Source organism: Pan paniscus, chromosome 15 (genome assembly GCF_029289425.2).
Source record: "Pan paniscus chromosome 15, NHGRI_mPanPan1-v2.0_pri, whole genome shotgun sequence".
NCBI lineage: Eukaryota > Metazoa > Chordata > Mammalia > Primates > Hominidae > Pan > Pan paniscus.
Genome location: NC_073264.2, coordinates 51,451,378 through 51,469,901, shown reverse-complemented (window position 1 = coordinate 51,469,901; position 18,524 = coordinate 51,451,378). Strand labels below are relative to the sequence as shown.

Sequence of the window (18,524 nt, the reverse complement as noted above, 5' to 3'; positions counted from 1 at the left end):
TGCTTGATTTGCCTTTTTAACTAAGGGAAGAGAGTAAGTAGGCAAATTGCCTAGGTGCTCTGTTTATCAGTTTTCTCCGCTATAAGACAAGGCATTGGCTTAAATGATCCCTAAGATCTCAGCAAGCTCTCAACTCCTGTAAATCTATGTTTTCTTCCCAATAATGTTAACATGTAGATTTTCCCCTTTTCATATTCTCTAAATCTTCTTTAATGTGAATGTTTTTCCTTTTTAATATAAACATTTAAAAGGAAAAGCCAAGACGAAATTGAAACATTTAATCCTCTCTCAAGTCCTGGATTGTGTGCAAAAAAAGTACTTCTATACTAAAAAGCTTAATTACCTCTTTTGTGATATATTCTAAATAATGAAAAAAATGCATGGCACAGTTTTGAACCTAATTCTGTGTTTTGCATTTTTAGTTGCAGTACCTACCCCAGCTAACTGGCAGCAGCATCCTTCCAGCTTTGGATAATAAGAAGTACTACTATAATACCAAGAAACTTAACTACCGTTTTCCAAACATTTAAAGGAGCTAGGAGACATGATTTTAAAAAAGGAATCAATAGATGCTTTGAAGAAAATAAAACTTATACAGTTGATTGAAAACAATTACAATGTTGAAAACACACCAGGAGAAAACATAAGCAAGAAACTGGGAGGCCAACTGGCAAGATATGAAGGGAAATTCCAGATCCAGTCTTCCATGCTTGATGATGGTGTCCAGAAAAGAAAAAACCTGTTTGGAGTTGCACTTGTATTTCAGTTTATGTAAGTAGCCGAACTTATGGACAGAATATGAACTGTCCCATACCTCTGGCAAAACTAGATGATATCAAAAAGATTTATGCTTCAGTTGTACCACATGCCACACAAGAAAAATGAACCACAAAATGCCCATATATATTTCCTCGGATCTCTGTTGCCTGAGTCCTATCTCCTGCCTCTCAGATTGTTTCAGCATCATATTTAAGATAGTTCTATTTCTTGAAATCAAAATGTTTAAAATCCCATTTCCTGCTTGCTCTATTTCTTGATTTTTATATTTTAAAACATTTTGAGGGTAACACTTAGGTTCAATATATTTAAAAGCATATGAATTATCACAAAAGCCTGGTAATTTATATATTTAATTATATGTTTCCACATTTCATCCTTACTTTATCAGTAAAGGATACACCTTAGTCACTTTTGCAGGCAAGGTGGATTTACTGTAATCTGTCTACATTTATTCACCCAATTCCCCTTCTAAACAATGGCATGAAGCTCGGCAGCTGATTAAGGCAGTCAAAGGGTAGAGCAAGACCTACCGGCTTTGCAGGAACTGAACCAATCAGCCTGAAAATAATTAGTATTTCATTCTCTCTGGCACAGCCTTTGACCTGGTACATCTATAGGCAAACCTGTAATTCAGTGATCTGGGTTTCAGAAGAAATTACTTGTGAGCTTTTACTTGAGTCATGAAAGACATTATGTTGTAAACTGATGTTTTCCCTGAAACATCTTTTTGCACTATGTATGTGTATGTATGTGTATGTATGTGTATGTATATATATATATGCTATTCTAACAACTAATATATTACACTAAGTAGTCCAAAGTATTGAGGACTGATAGCTTTGCACAGCGAGACTTAAAATGATGACACACACACACACACACACACACACACACACACACACACACACATATATATATATATATAAAACCTCCCACCTCAGCCTCCTAAGTAGCTGGGACTGCAGGCATGTGCCACTATACTGGCTAATTTTTTTGTATTTTTTGGTAGAGGCAGGGTTTTGCCATGTTCCCCAGGCTGGTCTTGAACTCCTGGGCTCACATGATCTGAGCGCCTTGGCCTTCCAAAGTGCTGGCATTACAGGCATGAGCCACTGCGCCTGGCCAAAATGACATAATTAGCTTTGATTTGGTCTACTGCTCTTAATCAAAAAGCTTTTTCATCCTTGTCCCCTGGACACAAGGGCAATATGAAGCCTGACGTCTGTTTCTTACAGCTCAACACCATTTCTGGTTGATGTGCTGCCACTATTCCTAGCACTTCTCAGCATGGTCTTCAAAGTTGTATTTCACTCTATTTTCAAAACATTTCTTCTGTACTCTCATTTTCTTCCTGTTAATTTTCTTCATGATGACATCTGACCCCATTTACTTAAGTAATCCACTGAGGTCTGGTGTCTATTCAATAATTTTGACTACCCTAGGCAGTTTAATGATATCCTAAGGCTTCCTAATGTATGTCGTTTCTTGCCTAGACCTGATATGGGTTAAATGCTAGTCCCTGAATTATTCAATTCCTGTTAGACGGCCTTGATTCAAATGACAAGGAAGAACATCCAGCTTCTGTGAATAGTTAAAAAAAAATTTTTTTTTTCCTTAACCCAAGAAAATACACTTGACGGAGGCAGATTACTATAACAGCCTAATAATTCAGCCAATAGTTTTACCAAAAACTATTCAGAATAGAAAAGTAGCTCTAGACTAAATCGTGGTGAATCAGTTGTCTCACCATACAGTAATGAAACAAACCTGAGAAAAAAGGCTTATTTTTTTCTAATGAGTTCCGTTAAATTTATGCTTATGTTCAATTTAACCATATTTATAATGCTTTTATTCGGTATGAAATCTCCACTGTATCACATGAGACTCTTCCACATCCTTTTATTTACTATTTTCTGATTTTTAAAATGACAGTGGCAATTACCATTTATACTATGTGTTATTTGTATAAGCTGTTAAACACAACGTTGTTCAACACAACGTAAATTCATTTTTCTACCTGAAAGCTGTATCATAGAAAATTATTTTCAAGTTTATATTCAACAGCTTAATAATGTTCAAACCAGGCTGGATGCGGTGGCTCCCAGCACTTTGGGAGGCCGAGGCGGGTGGATCCTGAGGTTAGGAGTTCAAGACCAGTCTGGCCAAGATGGTGAAACCCTGTCTCTACTAAAAGTACAAAAATTAGCTGGGCGTGGTGGTGGGCGCCTGTAATCCCAGCTACCTGGGACGCTGAGGCAGAGAACTGCTTGAACCCGGGAGGCAGAGGTTGCAGTGAACTGAGATCACACCACTGCACTCCAACCTGGGCAACAGAGTGAGAGTCTGTCTCAAAAAAAAAAAAAAAAAAAAAAAAAAAAAAGTTCAAATCAAACACACAGAAATCTATAAACAAGCTGGCATATAAGAGTAATAGAATCAGGGCCATTTCTCACAGGTAACAATGAAGACCTGTTTTATCTATTTTTGACTTTTTTTTTTTTTTTGAGACAGGGTCTTAATCTGTTGCCCAGGCTGGAGTGCAGTAGTGCCAACATGGCTCACTGCAGCCTCGACTTCCCGGGCTCAACTCTTCTCCTACCTCAGACTCCTGAGTAGTTGGGACTACAGGCATGTGCCACTACACCCAGCTATTTTTTATTTTTTAATTTTTTGGTAGAGACAGGGTTTTGCCACGTTGCCCAGGCTCGTCCTGAACTCCTGGGCTCAAATGATCTGCCTGCCTTGGCCTTCAAAAGTGCTGGGATTACAGGCCAGCCCTTTTTTTTAAGAGACAGGGTCTCCCCCTTTCACCCAGGCTACCAGGCTGGTGTGCAGTGGCCGTGATCATAGCTTACTGCAGCCTCAAACTCCTGAGCTCAAGCAATCCTACCACCTCAACCTCCCAAGTATCTGAGATTACAGGTATGCACCACCATGCCTGCCTAATTTTTAAAATTTTTTTAGAGATGGGGTCTCGCTGTGTTGCCCAAATTGGTCTCAAACTCCTGGTCTCAAGTGATCCTCCCACCTCAGCCTCCCAAAGCACTGGGATTACAGGCACGAGCCACGGCACCCAGCCTAAAGCAATGTTAGGTTTCAAGAAAAACCTAAGCATAGCCCACTGGTTTTGTTTCCTTTATTATATTGCAATCTGCAAAACTATTTGTATTCAGCCAAGTATCTATGTCCAGTTTTAATAAAATAGTAGCCTAAGCTTACAAAATAGACAAATTAAGCAGCAACTGTTGATTCTGAGAAAGTCTGTATGCTATCAAGAACACAAGAATGCAGGATCATGGGAAATGCACGCAAATCCTGTTGAAGCAATGCATGCTTCAACAACCACTGACCACTTTGCATAATTGACTCCATCAATGAATCTGTAATTTACCTTCTAATTTTTCATAATTGTGCATTTATGGTAGTATGCTTCACTAACTTTAAAGTTAAATGTAAATTACTGTTATAATAAAAACATCTGTTGTACAAATAACTTTAAAGGATTCTAAATAAATATCTACATCAAGAGATATCTATAGATTTACATATTAAATGAATATATTAGAATTAAAATGTTACCTAGTTTACATTTTTCTTTTTTTTTTTTTTTTTGAGACAGTCTCGCTCTGTCACCCAGGCTGGAGTGCAGTGGCACAATCTTGGGTCCCTGCAACCTCCACCTCCCAAGTCAAGTGATTCTCCTGCCTCAGCCTCCAGAGTAGCTGGGATTAAAGGTGTGCACCACCACATTCAGCTAATTTTGTTTTTTTAGTAGAGATGGGGTTTCACCATGTTGGCCATGGTTGGTCTTGAACTCCTGACCTCAGGTGATCTGCCCGCTTTGGCCTCCCAAAGTGCTAGGATTACAGGCATGAGCCACTGCGCCTGGCTGCACTTTTCTTAAAATGAATTAATGTTCATAAATTCTCACTTCCAACTTAGTAACATTAATGAGTCACGTCTGAATATTTATTTTCTACATATGATGCACTCTCCACTTCTAAAATGTCATGATATGGCATCCTTATAATTCTACTGATGACTATATAATATTAGTTGATGTTTGGAATCAACAGTTTCAAATGATCCTTTATACTGAAATAAGACACATTATTTTACTTCAATTGTAATTTTAGTTCCAGAGAAGGCAGTGCTGTCTTAAAGGCTTGGACAAGATTTTCTTTTTCTCTTACTCCAGGAAGATCACTTAACAACAAATATTTGAGGTTTCTGCAAATAAAGAAAAAAGTCACTTCAATTTGGCCAAGAACATTAAAAATAAACTCAATTTACTGACTTAAAGAAAGAAAATTATGTAGAAAATGAATCTATATCACCCTATGCCTTCAAAATTACTTTTAGAGCAGTAGCCTTAGAGATGAAATTCATGCCAGGAAGTAACACAGACTTTGGGTTACGTCAATATTTCTAGCTGAATCATTCTAAATAAAATATATATTTATAATGATGTAGATATTCTTTGCATGTGAAACATGAAATGTGAATCTCAACCCCAAAAGGGCAAAAGCTGGGAAAATTCTTAGATACTAGAGTTTCTACTAAAAGATGAAGCTTTGAAGCTTCAAGTAATGTAAGAGATGAACAATCTAGTACTTTTGGTCCTAATGTTTAAAATTTCTTAAACTTCCTGTGATACTGAGGTTACTGGCAGATCCATTATATATTAAAGCAGAACTACATTAATTAGATACGTAATTTGAATGTTGAGATCTCTAATACAGGGATTTGATTAAACAAACTTCTAGGCCGGGCACGGTGGCTCACGCCTGTAATCCCAGCACTTTGGGAGGCCGAGGCGGGCGGATCATGAGTTCAGGAGTTCGAGACCAGCTTGGCCAACATGGCGAAACCCCATCTCTACTGAAAATACAAAAATTAGCCGGGCGTGGTGGTGCACGCCTTTAATCCCAGCTACTCAGGAGACTGAGGCAGGAGAATCGCTTGAACCCAGGAAGCGGAAGTTGTAGTGAGCCAAGATCATGCCACTGTACTCCAACCTGGGCAACAAAAGCAAGATTCCGTCTCAAAAAAACAAACAAACAAAAAAACTTCTATTCTTTTTTCATCACGCCGATGAGACTCAGAATCTTACAAATTTTAGAATTAAACATTCCTTGCTAGTATTATCTGTTTTTGCATTTGGGATTAGGTGACTTGCTCCAGGCCATGGCATGGGTCTGGTTGGTGGCACAAGAGGATGTAGAACAGCTTTCCTAACCAGTGGATGCATGCTTTTGATGATTATTACAGTGTCAGGCAGTGTTCTAGGCTCTAGAGACAGAAAGGTGAATATTTCAAGGTTTTTTTCCCCTCAAACAAAATAATTACACAGTAAAATGCTAATAGGTATATACCAAATGTCTTGAAAATATTAAAACCATAGGAGAAATTGCTTTAAAAAAAAAAAGGAGAGAAAGCATAATCGTTGATGCTTACTGAGGGCTTACTGTGGCAGGCACCATGCTAGGTGCTTAATGTAGATTTAATTTTTTAAAATATACTCTATAAAAAATTCAATACAACATTAATGTATTAAGGTTGATCATTTTAGCTGTTTTAAAGTATTACAGATGAAAGTGAGATCATTTTTAAAAATTATCTTTTTTACAACTAAAAAAAGACACCACCCCTCACAGTCAATTAAATTCTAACTATTCACCTTAACAGCATTATCAAGTTTCCACTTTGGCTTTGATCATCTACCTTAAATGACGCAAAGCAATGATGCCTTTGTCTGTGATATTCCCACAGGATATTATTTCCATTTCCAATATGGTTTTTTGTAAATTTTCAAGTTGACTAAGTCTCAGCAAACAGTCATCCTCGATATAATGACACTTGCACAGCCTTATTTTTTCAACATGCTCTAGGCCCTCTGGGGAGAAAAAGTACAGATTAAGATTCTGCTTTACCACTAAGATGACAAACTGTCCTGGTTTGCCCACGACTGACTTGGTTTTAGGACTGAAAGTCCTATGTCCTGGGAAACCTCTTAGTTCCATGAAAACTGGAATGACTGCTCACCCTATTAACCATATAAGGAATTCACTATAGAGCTTGTGCTGATGGACAGGACCATTCCACAGTCAGATGCCCACACACTGGAGGAAAGAAATGCCCACATAGGGCCAGGCCCAGTGGCTCACACCTGTAATCCCAGCACTTTGGGAGGCTGAGGCGGGTGGATGACCTGAGGTCGGGAATTCAAGACCAGCCTGGTCAACACGGCAAAACCTCGTCTCTACTAAAAATAGAAAAATTAGCCTGGCGTGGTAGTGCACACCTGTAGTCCCAGCTACTTGGGAGGCTGAGGCAGGAGAATCACTTGAACCCAGGAGGTAGAGGTTGCAGTGAGCCAAGATCGCGCCACTGCACTCTAGCCTTGGTGACAGAGTGAGACTCTGTCTCAAAAAAAAAAAAAAAAAAAGAGGCCGGGTGCAGTGGCTCATGCCTGTAATCCCAGCACTTTGGGAGGCCGAGGCAGGCGGATCATGAGGTCAGGAGATCGAGACCATCCTGGCTAACACGATGAAACCCCATCTCTACTAAAAATACAAAAACAAAATTAGCCGGGCATGGTGGCGGGCGCCTATAGTCCCAGCTACTCAGGAGGCTGAGGCAGGAGAATGGCGTGAACCCGGGAGGCAGAGCTTGCAGTGAGCTGAGATCGCGCCACTGCACTCCAGCCTGGGCGACAGAGCAAGACTCTGTCTCAAAAAAAAAAAAAAAAAAAAAGAAAGAAAGAAAGAAAAAAAAATGCCCACGTAAGCAGAAGCTGTGTGGATATAATTATTCCTGCATTATTGAGGGCTTCTCAATGACAGAAGTTTGACAAAGATAGTTTGACAAACAAGGCCCTGGATTTTAAGTCAATAAACCAAAGACTAGAGACATATAGAAACAAGCTTAGTGAGAGGAGGAAGGAGAGGAAGGTGTCTGTAACCTCAATTTAATTTGAAAATAAATATCAAACACAGGAAGAAACAAACTTGACTATAATGAAATGGGCAAAAAGGACATACCTATGACTATAATCGTGAGTCAACTGCAACAAAATGGTCACTGCAAATCATCTGCATTTTCTATTAGCAAAACGATAGGGTAGTTACCCATGTGATCAAATCCAATGCTCATGATACAAGAGTCGGTGGCGTCGATCGCCTGAATCTTGTATTTGTCCAGAGGGCCTGTTGGAAGGTGGTTGTAGTCCTTCTGCCACCTCTCCTGGCCATGGTAGCGCACCATGGCCCCGCAGCGCAGCAACCACTCGGATGCCGCCCTGTCAGGGCCAACATCCCTGATGCGATCATAATCCACCCTGTTGGCAAGAGAAAAAAAGCAGTTTGCTTTTACAATAATCACCAGCTTGTTAACTATATTAACTGACATAAATAATACAGAACACAACAAATTTTCATTTCAAGTGACTGAGGAGGAAGATAAATGTATTAGTGAGATCCATGCAAAAAAACAAAAACAAAAACAAAAAAACCTGCAGTCTATCTGCTAACTTTTTTAGTTTTGTTTTTGTTTCCAAGTGAACGCTGTCAAGGCGTATTATTTTTATATGAATTTATCAGACACAACGTTTCACTGATTCACATATAGTACAGTGCTTGACACCAGAGATACTTAGTAACTGTTCTACGAATGACTATACTTGGTTAGAATTTGTATTAATAACAAAAGATTAAAGAGAAAATAATTCTGAATCTGTGGTCAAATTAATCTCATTAAGTGATATTTATTAATTTCTACATATGCTTTTTTCTCTAGCTAGTGATCATAATGCTGTATTAAGTAATTAGAAGGTTAGTTTCAAGTTTCAAAATGACATTTCTAAGTGTGCCACTCACTAATTTTCTGAAAACCCAAGTTACTTTGATAGAATTCAAAAGGTTAACTACATTCCTTTAAAAAGCCATAAAAATAAAATACTTTAAAATTATATTTAATAAGTTTTTCTGATTATAAAATGTTTTAGAAAACTTGAAATATATCAAAAGGACAAGTAAGAAAAATCATTGAAATCCTGCAACCCAAACAGCCACAATTAATATTTTGTAATCTGTTTTTCTGGTGTTTTTTCCATGTTTGTGTGGGTTTTGTTTGTTTGTAAACAAAATTAGGATCACACTGCACAAACTGTTAAAATAACATTTGAAATATGAGAAATAGCCAAACAAGCTATTGGGAACTTATTTAGCTGTAACCATCTCCACATTTCTTCACTTTATTTAGAGTAACTTACTTATTAAACACTGCATTCAACCAGCCCCAGAAGTATCTGGAGTCACATGACCATGGGAGTTTCTTTACGCCACACAACTGCTGGGAAATTTTTCCAAACAGCATCATTTGATCTAGACACACAAAACAGTACTTACATTAGATCATCATCCGAGTCCCATACATATAGCAACTTACTTCAGAGTCAATGCTCTTGTACTGATAAAGCTGATGACTCACTTGCCACTCAACAATTACTGAGCAAGTCACTCCTGTTTCTTGTTCTTGGGGTTTTTTATTTGTTTGCTGCAAAAAAATGAGGGGTTGGACTGGATGGTGTCTAAGGCTCCTTCCGGCCAGAACGTTAAGTTCCACTGTTGAAACCTCAATTGGAGTCTGTCTGTCGTACTGCCATCTAGTGTCCATTCAGGCGCTGTAGCTATGAATTTGCTGAAGCTGGCTCCTCTATTCCCCATCTATATTTCCAGCATCAAAATGACAGACTAAAATCACCAAAAGAGCAACGTGTCAAGGTTAAGATGCTTGCATCCAGGAAAGAAGAGGAGACATGAAAGTAGATCTACCTATGACAAGGCTGCAAGTGGTGTTACCAGAGCAGTGTAAACAAAAAAACTGTTTTAAGGGCAGCCGGGAAAGACTGGGCAAGTAACTTCACCTCTCTGACCTCTGGTTTTCTCATTTGTAAAATGAGATGATTTGCTTAATTTCCAGCTGTCAAAATGTATAACCATAATTTGAGAAAGTGATTCCTGGAGTAGGTTTCGATTTGATTGACCTCAATTCAAGTTTCCCTAGTAGTATGCTAGGTGTGTGCAGGGGACTGGATGTGGCAGGGAGGGGGAGATGGAGAGACAAAGATAAATGAAACATGGTGTTTGCTTTGAGCATCTGACAATTTAATGCAGGATGGAGTGGGCTAAGACACGTTACCGAGTAGTTAAAATAAGTGACAGAACTTGATAAATGCCTCAAAAGAGTTAAAATAAGGACAGAAAGGATTTCAACAAACAAAGGTGCCAGGAAAAATTATGCCAGATTATTAGCTGAAGCAGGAACATTTAAGGCATGTTATTTTCAGTTTCACTAGCACATGTGAGTCATGAGAAGAGGCAGGCAACTTGCACAGTCAGGTCGTGAAGTGTTTTGCATGCTCAGCCAGGGAATTTGGACTGTATTCTGTATGTAGCAGGGAGTCACCGAGGTTTCTGAACAAAGCACTGGCCCTTTGGGAGGCCGAGGCAGGCAGATCACGAGGTCAGGATATCGAGACCATCCTGGCTAACACGGTGAAACTCTGTCTCTACTAAAAATACCAAAAAAAAAAAAAAAAAAAAAAAAAAAAAAAAAAAAAAAAAAAAATTAGCCAGGCATGGTGGCATGCGCCTGTAGTCCCAGCTACTCGGGAGGCTGAGGCAGGAGAATCGCTTGAACCCGGGAGGCAGAGATTGCAGTAAGCTGAGATTGTACCACACTGCACTCCAGCCTGGACAACAGAGCGAGACTCCATCTCAAAAATAAATAAATAAATAAAATAGAACAAAGCATTGGCATTGTTACGGTTGTGCTTCAAGAAATTTACTCAGCAGCATCAAGATTAAGGGTCAACAGAATGGGACAGCCAGTCAGCAAGGGCTTCAATCACATGAGGCCATACGAAAGGGCCTAGTTGGGGAAGGATGGGAATGACATTACATAGTTAGTTCCATATGACTCAGTTAAGTGAGATGTAGGGGCAAGGTCTAGAAGAGTTGAAAATGACACCAAGTTTTGGCCCTGGGTCACTGGTAGTAGGATGGTGATGCCATTAAAAGAAATCACATTAGGAGAACAGGGTTATAGGTTCAGATTTTTTTCTTTTAGTTTTTCATAATCTACATACTAAGTGTTAGCAGGATTTCTAAGTGCAGATGACCAACAAATCATTGGAATCAGAGGTCACAAAACATTAGAGCTGTAAGGAATTTAGATCACCTGGATGAAATCTCTCATTTAAAGGTGAGGAAACTGAAGCCCTGATATTAAGTAACTTCCTGACATCCTAAATCCTTTCTGAAACAAGGTGGGGTATTAATAAATGCATGTGTTTAAAGGGACTTGCTCAATGTTTCATGACTAATTGGTGGCAGTGTTGAAACCTGAACCCAGTTCTCTACCAGCCCAGGGTCCTTTCCTCAATCATTACATGGTTCTGGAATTCAAGAGAAAGAAGAGGACTAGAAAGATGCCTGAGAGGGAAACACCTTAGAGCTGAGGAAGTGATTGAGGATGCTGAGGCCGTGGAACAGTGAGAGATGTGAACTGAAGACAGAACCAACTACCCTTTCATCCCTTTTCCACCATAGCCGTCTTCATTACTGCAAGCCTCTGCTCCACTACCTCTTATCATGTTCTCAACCCTTTCCAACTTTTTGTTAAAGCGCTCTCTGCCTGTGCCCACCTTGAATAACTCTATTAGTTGTCAATCTTATTTACAAATATGGGCTTTCCCAGCTTCTACTCAGGCTGTTTTCTCTTAGCCTCCTCCCCCATCACCATCAATCTGTGGAAATCCCACCCAACCTCAAGACCTTACTCAAATGCCATGTCCATTCATTCATTCGCTCAAAAAATGTTTATTGAATGTCTGCTATACTTAGTGCAAAGGCAACAATGGTAAGACAAAACAAACAAAAGCAAGAACAAAGGAGAAAGAGACACACAGAAAGACAAGGTTCCTGACCTCATAGAACATATAATTTAATAAAGAGAGATAACATATAAAGAGATAAATAACACCCGACGTGGTTGGATAATAGAGGTGTGAACAAATGCCATGAGAATCTAGAGAAGGGAGTGAGAAGAAGGCCTTCACACTAGAGGTGTCTTTTGAAATGGGTCTTAATGATTAAGAGTTTTCAGTTAGTCTAGAAGCAGAAGCAGAATATGAAAAAAAAAATTCCAGTTAGAACGAAAAAAGAGTATGCAAAGTAAAAGAACAAGGATGGCATCTTATTCATTTCCATTTTTCTCAGCATAATGCAAAAGTTTAATAAATATTTGTTTATTAATAGTCTTCAATGGTTGACATGTTTCCATGGAGAAAGGTAAAACCAGTTAAACTGTTATTAAGCAGGTGAATTAGAGTGGTCTTTGAAAACTGAATATTTTTGCTTGATTCATTTTGGCCCATCTTATAATTTAGCTTAAACAAAAGGCCAAATTTACTTCGGCTGTAATCTCTAAAAACACAAGATATTAGATTTAAAATGTTTTAAACATAAAAATTAAATTTATATTTGGCAAAAGAGGTAACAAAAATTGTTAGGTTTTTACATTTCAACTGCAACTTTGCTAATGATTTTGCAAATTATTCCTGCTTGAGTCCAAACAGTTGCCTTTGGGAACGCTTTCTATAGGGAAAGAGGAGACCTCTAGCGGTAAGTTAGTGAATCTAGCTCTAATAAATTAAAAGAACCCAGTTAAACGCAAATTAGAAAATAACCACTACTAAATTACTGCTGCCATAGATAATCCACCATGATTGAGTTTCATACCAGGGATGCACAAATGGCTTAACATACACAAGTCAATAAATGTTATATGCCACATAAACACAATTAAAAACAAAAATCACATGATCATCTCAATAGATGCAGAAAAAGCATTTGACAAAATCCAGCATCCCTTTGTGATTAAAACCCTCCGCAAAATTGGCATACAAGGGACATACCTCAAAGTAATAAATGCCATCTATGACAAACCCACAGCCAACATAATATGAACGGGGAAAGTTTAAAGCATTCCCTCCAAGAATTGGAACAAGATAAGGATGCCGACTCTCACCACCACCACCCCCCTTTTTTTTTTTTTTTGGAGATAGTGTTCCACTCTTGTTGTCCAGACTGGAGTGCAATGGCATGACCTCAGCTCACTGCAGCCTCTGCCTCCTGGGTTCAAGCGATTGTCCTGCCTCAGCCTTCCGAGTAGCTGGGATTACAGGCGCCCACCACCACGTCCGGCTAATTTTTTGTATTTTTAGTAGAGATAGGGTTTCACCATGTTGGCCAGGCTGGTCTTGAACTCCTGACCTCAGGTGATCCACCTGCCTTGGCCTCCCAAAGTGTTGGGATTACAGGCTTGAGCCACGGCACCCAGCCCCACTCTCATCACTTCTATTCAACATAGTACTGGAAGTTCTAGCTAGAGCAATCAGACAAGAGAAAGAAAAGGCATCCAAATCGGTAAAGAGGAAGTCAAACTTGCTATTTGCTAATGATATGATTGTATGCCTAGAAAACCCTAAAGACTCCTCCAAAAAGCTCCTAGAACCAATAAATGAATTCAGCAAAGTTTCAGAATACAAAATTAATGACATAATTAGTACCTTTCGTATACACCAACAGTGACCAAGCTGAGAATCAAACCAAGAACTCAACCTTTTATAATAGCAGCAAAAAAAAAAAAAAAAAAAAAAAAAAACTTGGGAATATGCCTAACCAAGGAGGTGAACGACCTCTAAAAGGAAAACTACAAAACACTGCTGAAAGAAATAACAGACGACATAAACAAATGGAAACACATCCCATGCTCATGGATAGGTAGAGTCAACATTGTGAAAATGATCATACTGCCAAAAGCAATCTACAAATTGCTTCAAGTTCATTGCAGATTCTGGATATTAGTCTTCCCATCAATACAATTCCCATAAAAATACCATCATTCTTCAGAGAACTAGAAAAAACAATCCTAAAATTCATATAGAACCAAAAGAGCCCACATAGCCAAAGCAAGACTAAGCAAAAAGATAAATCTGGAGGCATAACATTACCTGATTTCAAACTATACTATAAGGCCATAGTCACCAAAACAGCATGGTACAGGTATAAAAATAGGCACATACACCAATGGAACAGAACAGAGAACCTAGAAAGAAACCCAAATACTTATAGCCAACTGATCTTCAACAAAACAAACAAACATATAAAGTGGGGAAAGGACATCCTATTCAACACATGGTACTGGGATAACTGGCAAGCCACATGTAGGAGAATGAAACTGGATCCTCATCTCTCACCTTATACAAAAATCAACTCAAGATGGATCAGGGACTTACATCTAAGACCTGAAACTATAAAAATTCTAGAAGATAACATCAGAAAAACCCTTCTAGACATTGGCTTAGGCAAGGGTTTCATGACCAAGAACCCAAAAGCAAATGCAATAAAAACAAAGATAAATAGTTGGGACTTAATTAAACTAAAGAGCTTTTGCGTGGCAAAAGGAACAGTCAGCAGAGTAAACAGACAACCCACATAGTGGGAGAAAATCTTCACAATCTATACATCTGACAGAAGACTAACATCTAGAATCTACAATGAACTCAAACAAATTAGCAGAAAAAAACAATCCCATCAAAAAGTGGGCTAAGGACATGAAGACAATTCTCAAAAGAAGATATATGAATGGCCAAGAAACATATGGAAAAATGCTCAACATCACTAATGATCAGGAAAATGCAAATCAAAACCACAATGTGATACCACCTTACTCCCCGCAAGAATGGCCATAATCAAAAAAAAAAAAAAAAAAAAAAAAAGATGTTGGCGTGGATATGGTGAAAAGGGAACACTTCTACACTGCTGGTGGGAATGTAAACTAGTACAACCACTATGGAAAACAGTGTGGAGATTCCTTAAATAACTAAAATTAGAACTACCATTTGATCGAGCAATTCCACTACTGGGTAGCTACCCAGAGGAAAGGAAGTCATTATACAAAAAAGATACTTGCACACGCATGTTTATAGCAGCACAATTTGCAATTGCAAAAAATGTGGAACCAACCCAAATGCCCATCAATCAATGAGTGGATAAAGAAGCTGTGGTATATATATATGATGGAATACTAGTTAGCCATAAAAAGGAATGAATTAATGGCATTCGCAGCAACCTGAATAGGATTGGAATTTATTACTTTTTTTTTTTTTTTTTTTTTTTTTGTGAAACAGAATCTTGCTCTGTCGCCAGGCTGGAGTGCAGTGGCACAGTCTCAGCTCACTGCAACCTCCGCCTCCCAGGTTCAAGTGATTCCCCTGCCTCAGCCTCCCAAGTAGCTGGGATTACAGGCATGTGCCACCACGCCCAGCTAATTTTTTGTATTTTAGTAGAGATGGGGTTTCACCATGTTGACCAAGATGGTCTCAATCTCCTGACCTCGTGATCCACCTGCCTTGGCCTCCCAAAGTGCTGGGATTACAGGCGTGAGCCACTGCACCTGGCCTGGAGTTTATTATTCTAAGTGAAGTAACTCAGGAATGGAAAACCAAACATCATATGTTCTTACTCAAAAGTGGGAGCTAAGCTATGAAGATGCAAAGGCATAAGAATGACATAATAGGCTGGGCGCAGTGGCTCATGCCTGTAATCCCAACACTTTGGGAGGCCGAGGCGGGTGGACCACGAGGCCAGGAGATCGAGACCATCCTGGCTAACACGGTGAAACCCTGTCTCTACTAAAAATATAAAAAATTAGCCGGGCATAATGGCAGGTGCCTATAGTCCCAGCTACTTAGGAGGCTGAAGCAGGAGAATGGTGTGAACCCGGGAGGCAGAGCTTGCAGTGAGCTGAGATCATGCCACTGCACTCCAGCCTGGGTGACAGAGCGAGACTCTGTCTCAAAAAAATAAATAAGCAAATAAATAAAAAAGAATGATACAATAGGCTGGGTGCAGTGGCTCACACCTGTAATCCCAGCACTTTGGGAGGCTGAGACAGGCAGATCACTTGAGGTCAGGAGTTCAAGACCAGCCCGGCCAACATGGCAAAACCGCATCTCTACTAAAAATATGAGAGTTTGCCGGGCGTGGTGGCATGTGCCTATAGTCCCAGCTACTCAGGAGGCTGAGGCAGGAGAATTGCTTGAGACCAGGAGGCAGAGGCCGCAGTGAGTTGAGATTGCACCACTGCACTCCAGCCTGGGCAACAGAGCATAACCCTGTCTCAAAAATAAAAATAAAAAATAAACATGCACTTCCCATATGACCCAGCAATTGTACTCTTGGGCACTTATCCTAGAGAAACAAAAACAGGTTCACACAAAAGGCTGTACACTCATGTTCACAGCTGCTTGATTCACAATAGCTAAAAACTAGAAACAACTCAAATGTCCTTCAATGAGTGAGCAGTTGAATGTACTTGTATTAGTCCATTTTCACACTGCTGATAAAGACATACCCGAGACCGAGAAGAAAAAGAGGTTTAATGGACTTACAGTTCCACATGGCTGGGGAGGCCTCACAATCATGGTGGAAGGCAAGGAGGAGCAAGTCACATCTTACATGGATGGCAGCATGCAAAGAAAGAACTTGTGCAGGGAAACCTGCCGTTTTAAAAACCATCACATCTTGTGAGGCTCATTCACTATCTGGAGAACAGCACAGGAAGGACCTGCCTCCATAATTCAATCACCTCCCACCTGGTTCCTCCCACAACACATGGGAATTGTGAGTTACAATTCAAGATGAGATTTGGGTGGGGACACAGCCAAACCATATCAATACTGTAGTACATCTACATTATGGAATACCACTCAGTAATAAAAAGGAAGGAACTACTGATACATGTAACAGTTTGGATATATCTCAAGGGATTATGCTGAATGAAAAAGAGTCAATAAAAGTTACATACTGTATGATTACAATAATTACATTTATGTAACATTCTTGATATAGCAAAATTTTAGAAACAGAGAATAGATTGGGTGGGGCTGCAAAGGTAACTTGTGGTTATAAAAGGGCAACTGGAGGAACCCTTGTGGTGATGGACCTGGGCTGTACCTTGACTGTGGTGGTGGATACAAGAATCTACACACCTGATAACCATATAGAACTAAATATACACAGAGAACACTAATACAAAATGAGGAATCTGAATGAGATCAGTGGATTGTGTGAATGTCAATTACCTGGTTGTGATATGGTACTAGTTTTGCAAGATGCTACCACTGGGAAGACTGGGTAAAGGGTACACAGAATCTCTATTCTTACAATTGCATGGGAATCCACAATTACCTCACAAAGTTGAATAACCATCTCTTTTTTTCATCTGTGATGGAACAAGCAGGCAATATTCTACATTGTTTTAACAAATAAAGCAAACTATGTACCACTGTTCTGGTGGTAAAACCCTTTAACCATAATAAATGTCATCACGTAGCAAATGCTTCACTGTGCTAAACACCTGCTGACCTTATCTCGTGTAATCTGCTCGACGGCCCTAAGACTAGGGAGACACTGCTATCATTCCTAGTTCACTAAGGAGGGTCTGAGGCAAAGAGGTGAAGTGATTTCCTGGAGCTACCTGACCAAAGACTGGAACCAAGATTTTTAGAGGCACACGAAGTCCTTCTGGTAATAAATCCGTATAATTCTATTTGTTATGTTCAGCTGTCCTAACCCTAAAAATTAAAAACTGCCATCAAGCATACAGAATGAGTGTTAGCAACACTGGCACGGTGATAATTTTAAAGAGTTAGAAGGTCCTTTAGAGATTACACAGCCCATCGCCCTCATTTTTACATAAAGGGAATCAGGTGAAGTGACCTGCACAGGTGAGTCGCTGCTCAGAGACCGCACAGCACATTTAAAACTGTATCTCGGTTCAGTACTCAAGAAAAGGACACAGACTTATAAATGGTGGCAAAAACCGAGCTGTCTGGTTCTTCCGGTACCCAGTGCCGGGTCCAGTACAGAGCAGGCGCTCGATATTTACAAGACCAATCAATGACTGAATGAATAGCACCGCCAGGAACCCCATAAAAGAAGTCCAGAAGACTGCGGGCTGTCAGTCTTCGCTGTGACAAAGAGCCTCCGTGAGGAGCGAGGGCTAGGGCCGGACAGGGAGCGCCCTTCTAGTGGATGCTCGACTGGGCTGGGGCCGGGATGGAGACGGTGGGTGCCCAAGCCCTCCGTCTACCGCGGGCTGCGTGCGCGGCCGAGCGAGGACCCGGCTGGAGCTGGAGCTGGAGCCGGAGCGGGGGCGGGGAGGGGGGCGGGGAGAGGGCGGGGCCGAAGGCGAGCCGGAAGAAAGAAGCAGCTGGGCCCGCCCAAACAAGAATTTTCACCGTAATCCCGCCCAGAGTTTCTCCCACAGCCCCATGTCCGCATGGCGGTGAAGGTCGAAGACGCGCGACCCAAAGGGCCAGGTTTTCAGTCAGCCCAGCGTTGGCGACGGGCGAGGGCAGAACACAACCACCACCCTAGTCCCGCCCGGCTCGGGGCCTAGCTTTTCTACTCACAGCATCGGAGGGAGGGAGGGAGCGAGCCAGCGTCCCCGCGTCTGCGGCACCCTGGCCGGCCCTTCGCCCTCCGACGCGCGCGCCTATTGGCCACCGCAGCCTCTCCCACATGGGGCGAAGGCGCACCACTTCATTGGCCCCCGCGTGAGGGGCGTGGCTAAAGAGCGCGGGTCCTCGGCCGTGGAGGGTCAAGTGGCTT

General features: G+C 40.5%; 2 protein-coding genes across 7 annotated transcripts in view; one reads left to right on the top strand and one right to left on the bottom strand.

Annotated features, from left to right (window-relative positions):
• The window catches only part of CDKL1 (cyclin dependent kinase like 1), a 67,922-nt gene extending 65,119 nt beyond the window's left edge, over window positions 1–2,803 (top strand). For both annotated transcript variants that reach the window (XM_008957101.4, XM_034937526.3), the window contains one exon: window positions 423–2,803. In XM_008957101.4, the coding sequence (XP_008955349.2) occupies window positions 423–530 (108 nt within the window). In that variant the 3' untranslated portion in view covers window positions 531–2,803. The remainder of the gene's footprint in view (window positions 1–422) is intronic.
• DMAC2L (distal membrane arm assembly component 2 like) lies at window positions 574–18,430 on the bottom strand. Of its 5 annotated transcripts, none has more exons than XM_034937530.2 (5): window positions 18,326–18,429; window positions 9,053–9,164; window positions 7,911–8,119; window positions 6,461–6,676; window positions 574–5,010 (listed from the first exon to the last, which is right to left on the bottom strand). In XM_034937530.2, exons 2-4 carry the CDS (start codon window positions 9,157–9,159, stop codon window positions 6,501–6,503), a joined length of 492 nt encoding a protein of 163 aa, XP_034793421.1. In that variant the 5' UTR covers window positions 9,160–9,164; window positions 18,326–18,429; the 3' UTR covers window positions 574–5,010; window positions 6,461–6,500. The 5 variants fall into 5 exon arrangements, with proteins under 5 accessions (XP_034793421.1, XP_008955342.1, XP_034793422.1 ...); XM_008957094.4 differs by having other exon boundaries at window positions 6,505–6,676; window positions 18,326–18,415; XM_034937531.2 differs by lacking the exon at window positions 6,461–6,676 and having other exon boundaries at window positions 7,824–8,119; window positions 18,326–18,430.
• Between the last annotated feature and the right edge of the window lie 94 nt (window positions 18,431–18,524).

Coding starts and splice junctions, on each gene's coding strand:
- DMAC2L (XM_008957094.4), bottom strand. CDS start 9,159: ATGATGCTGTTTGGAAAAATTTCCCAGCAGTTGTGTGGCGTAAAGAAA. Junction 8,120..9,052: donor TTGAATGCAGTGTTTAATAA/GTAAGTTACTCT, acceptor TCTTGCCAACAG/GGTGGATTATGATCGCATCA. Junction 5,011..6,504: donor ATTGCTTTGCGTCATTTAAG/GTAGATGATCAA, acceptor CTTTATTTGCAG/AAACCTCAAATATTTGTTGT.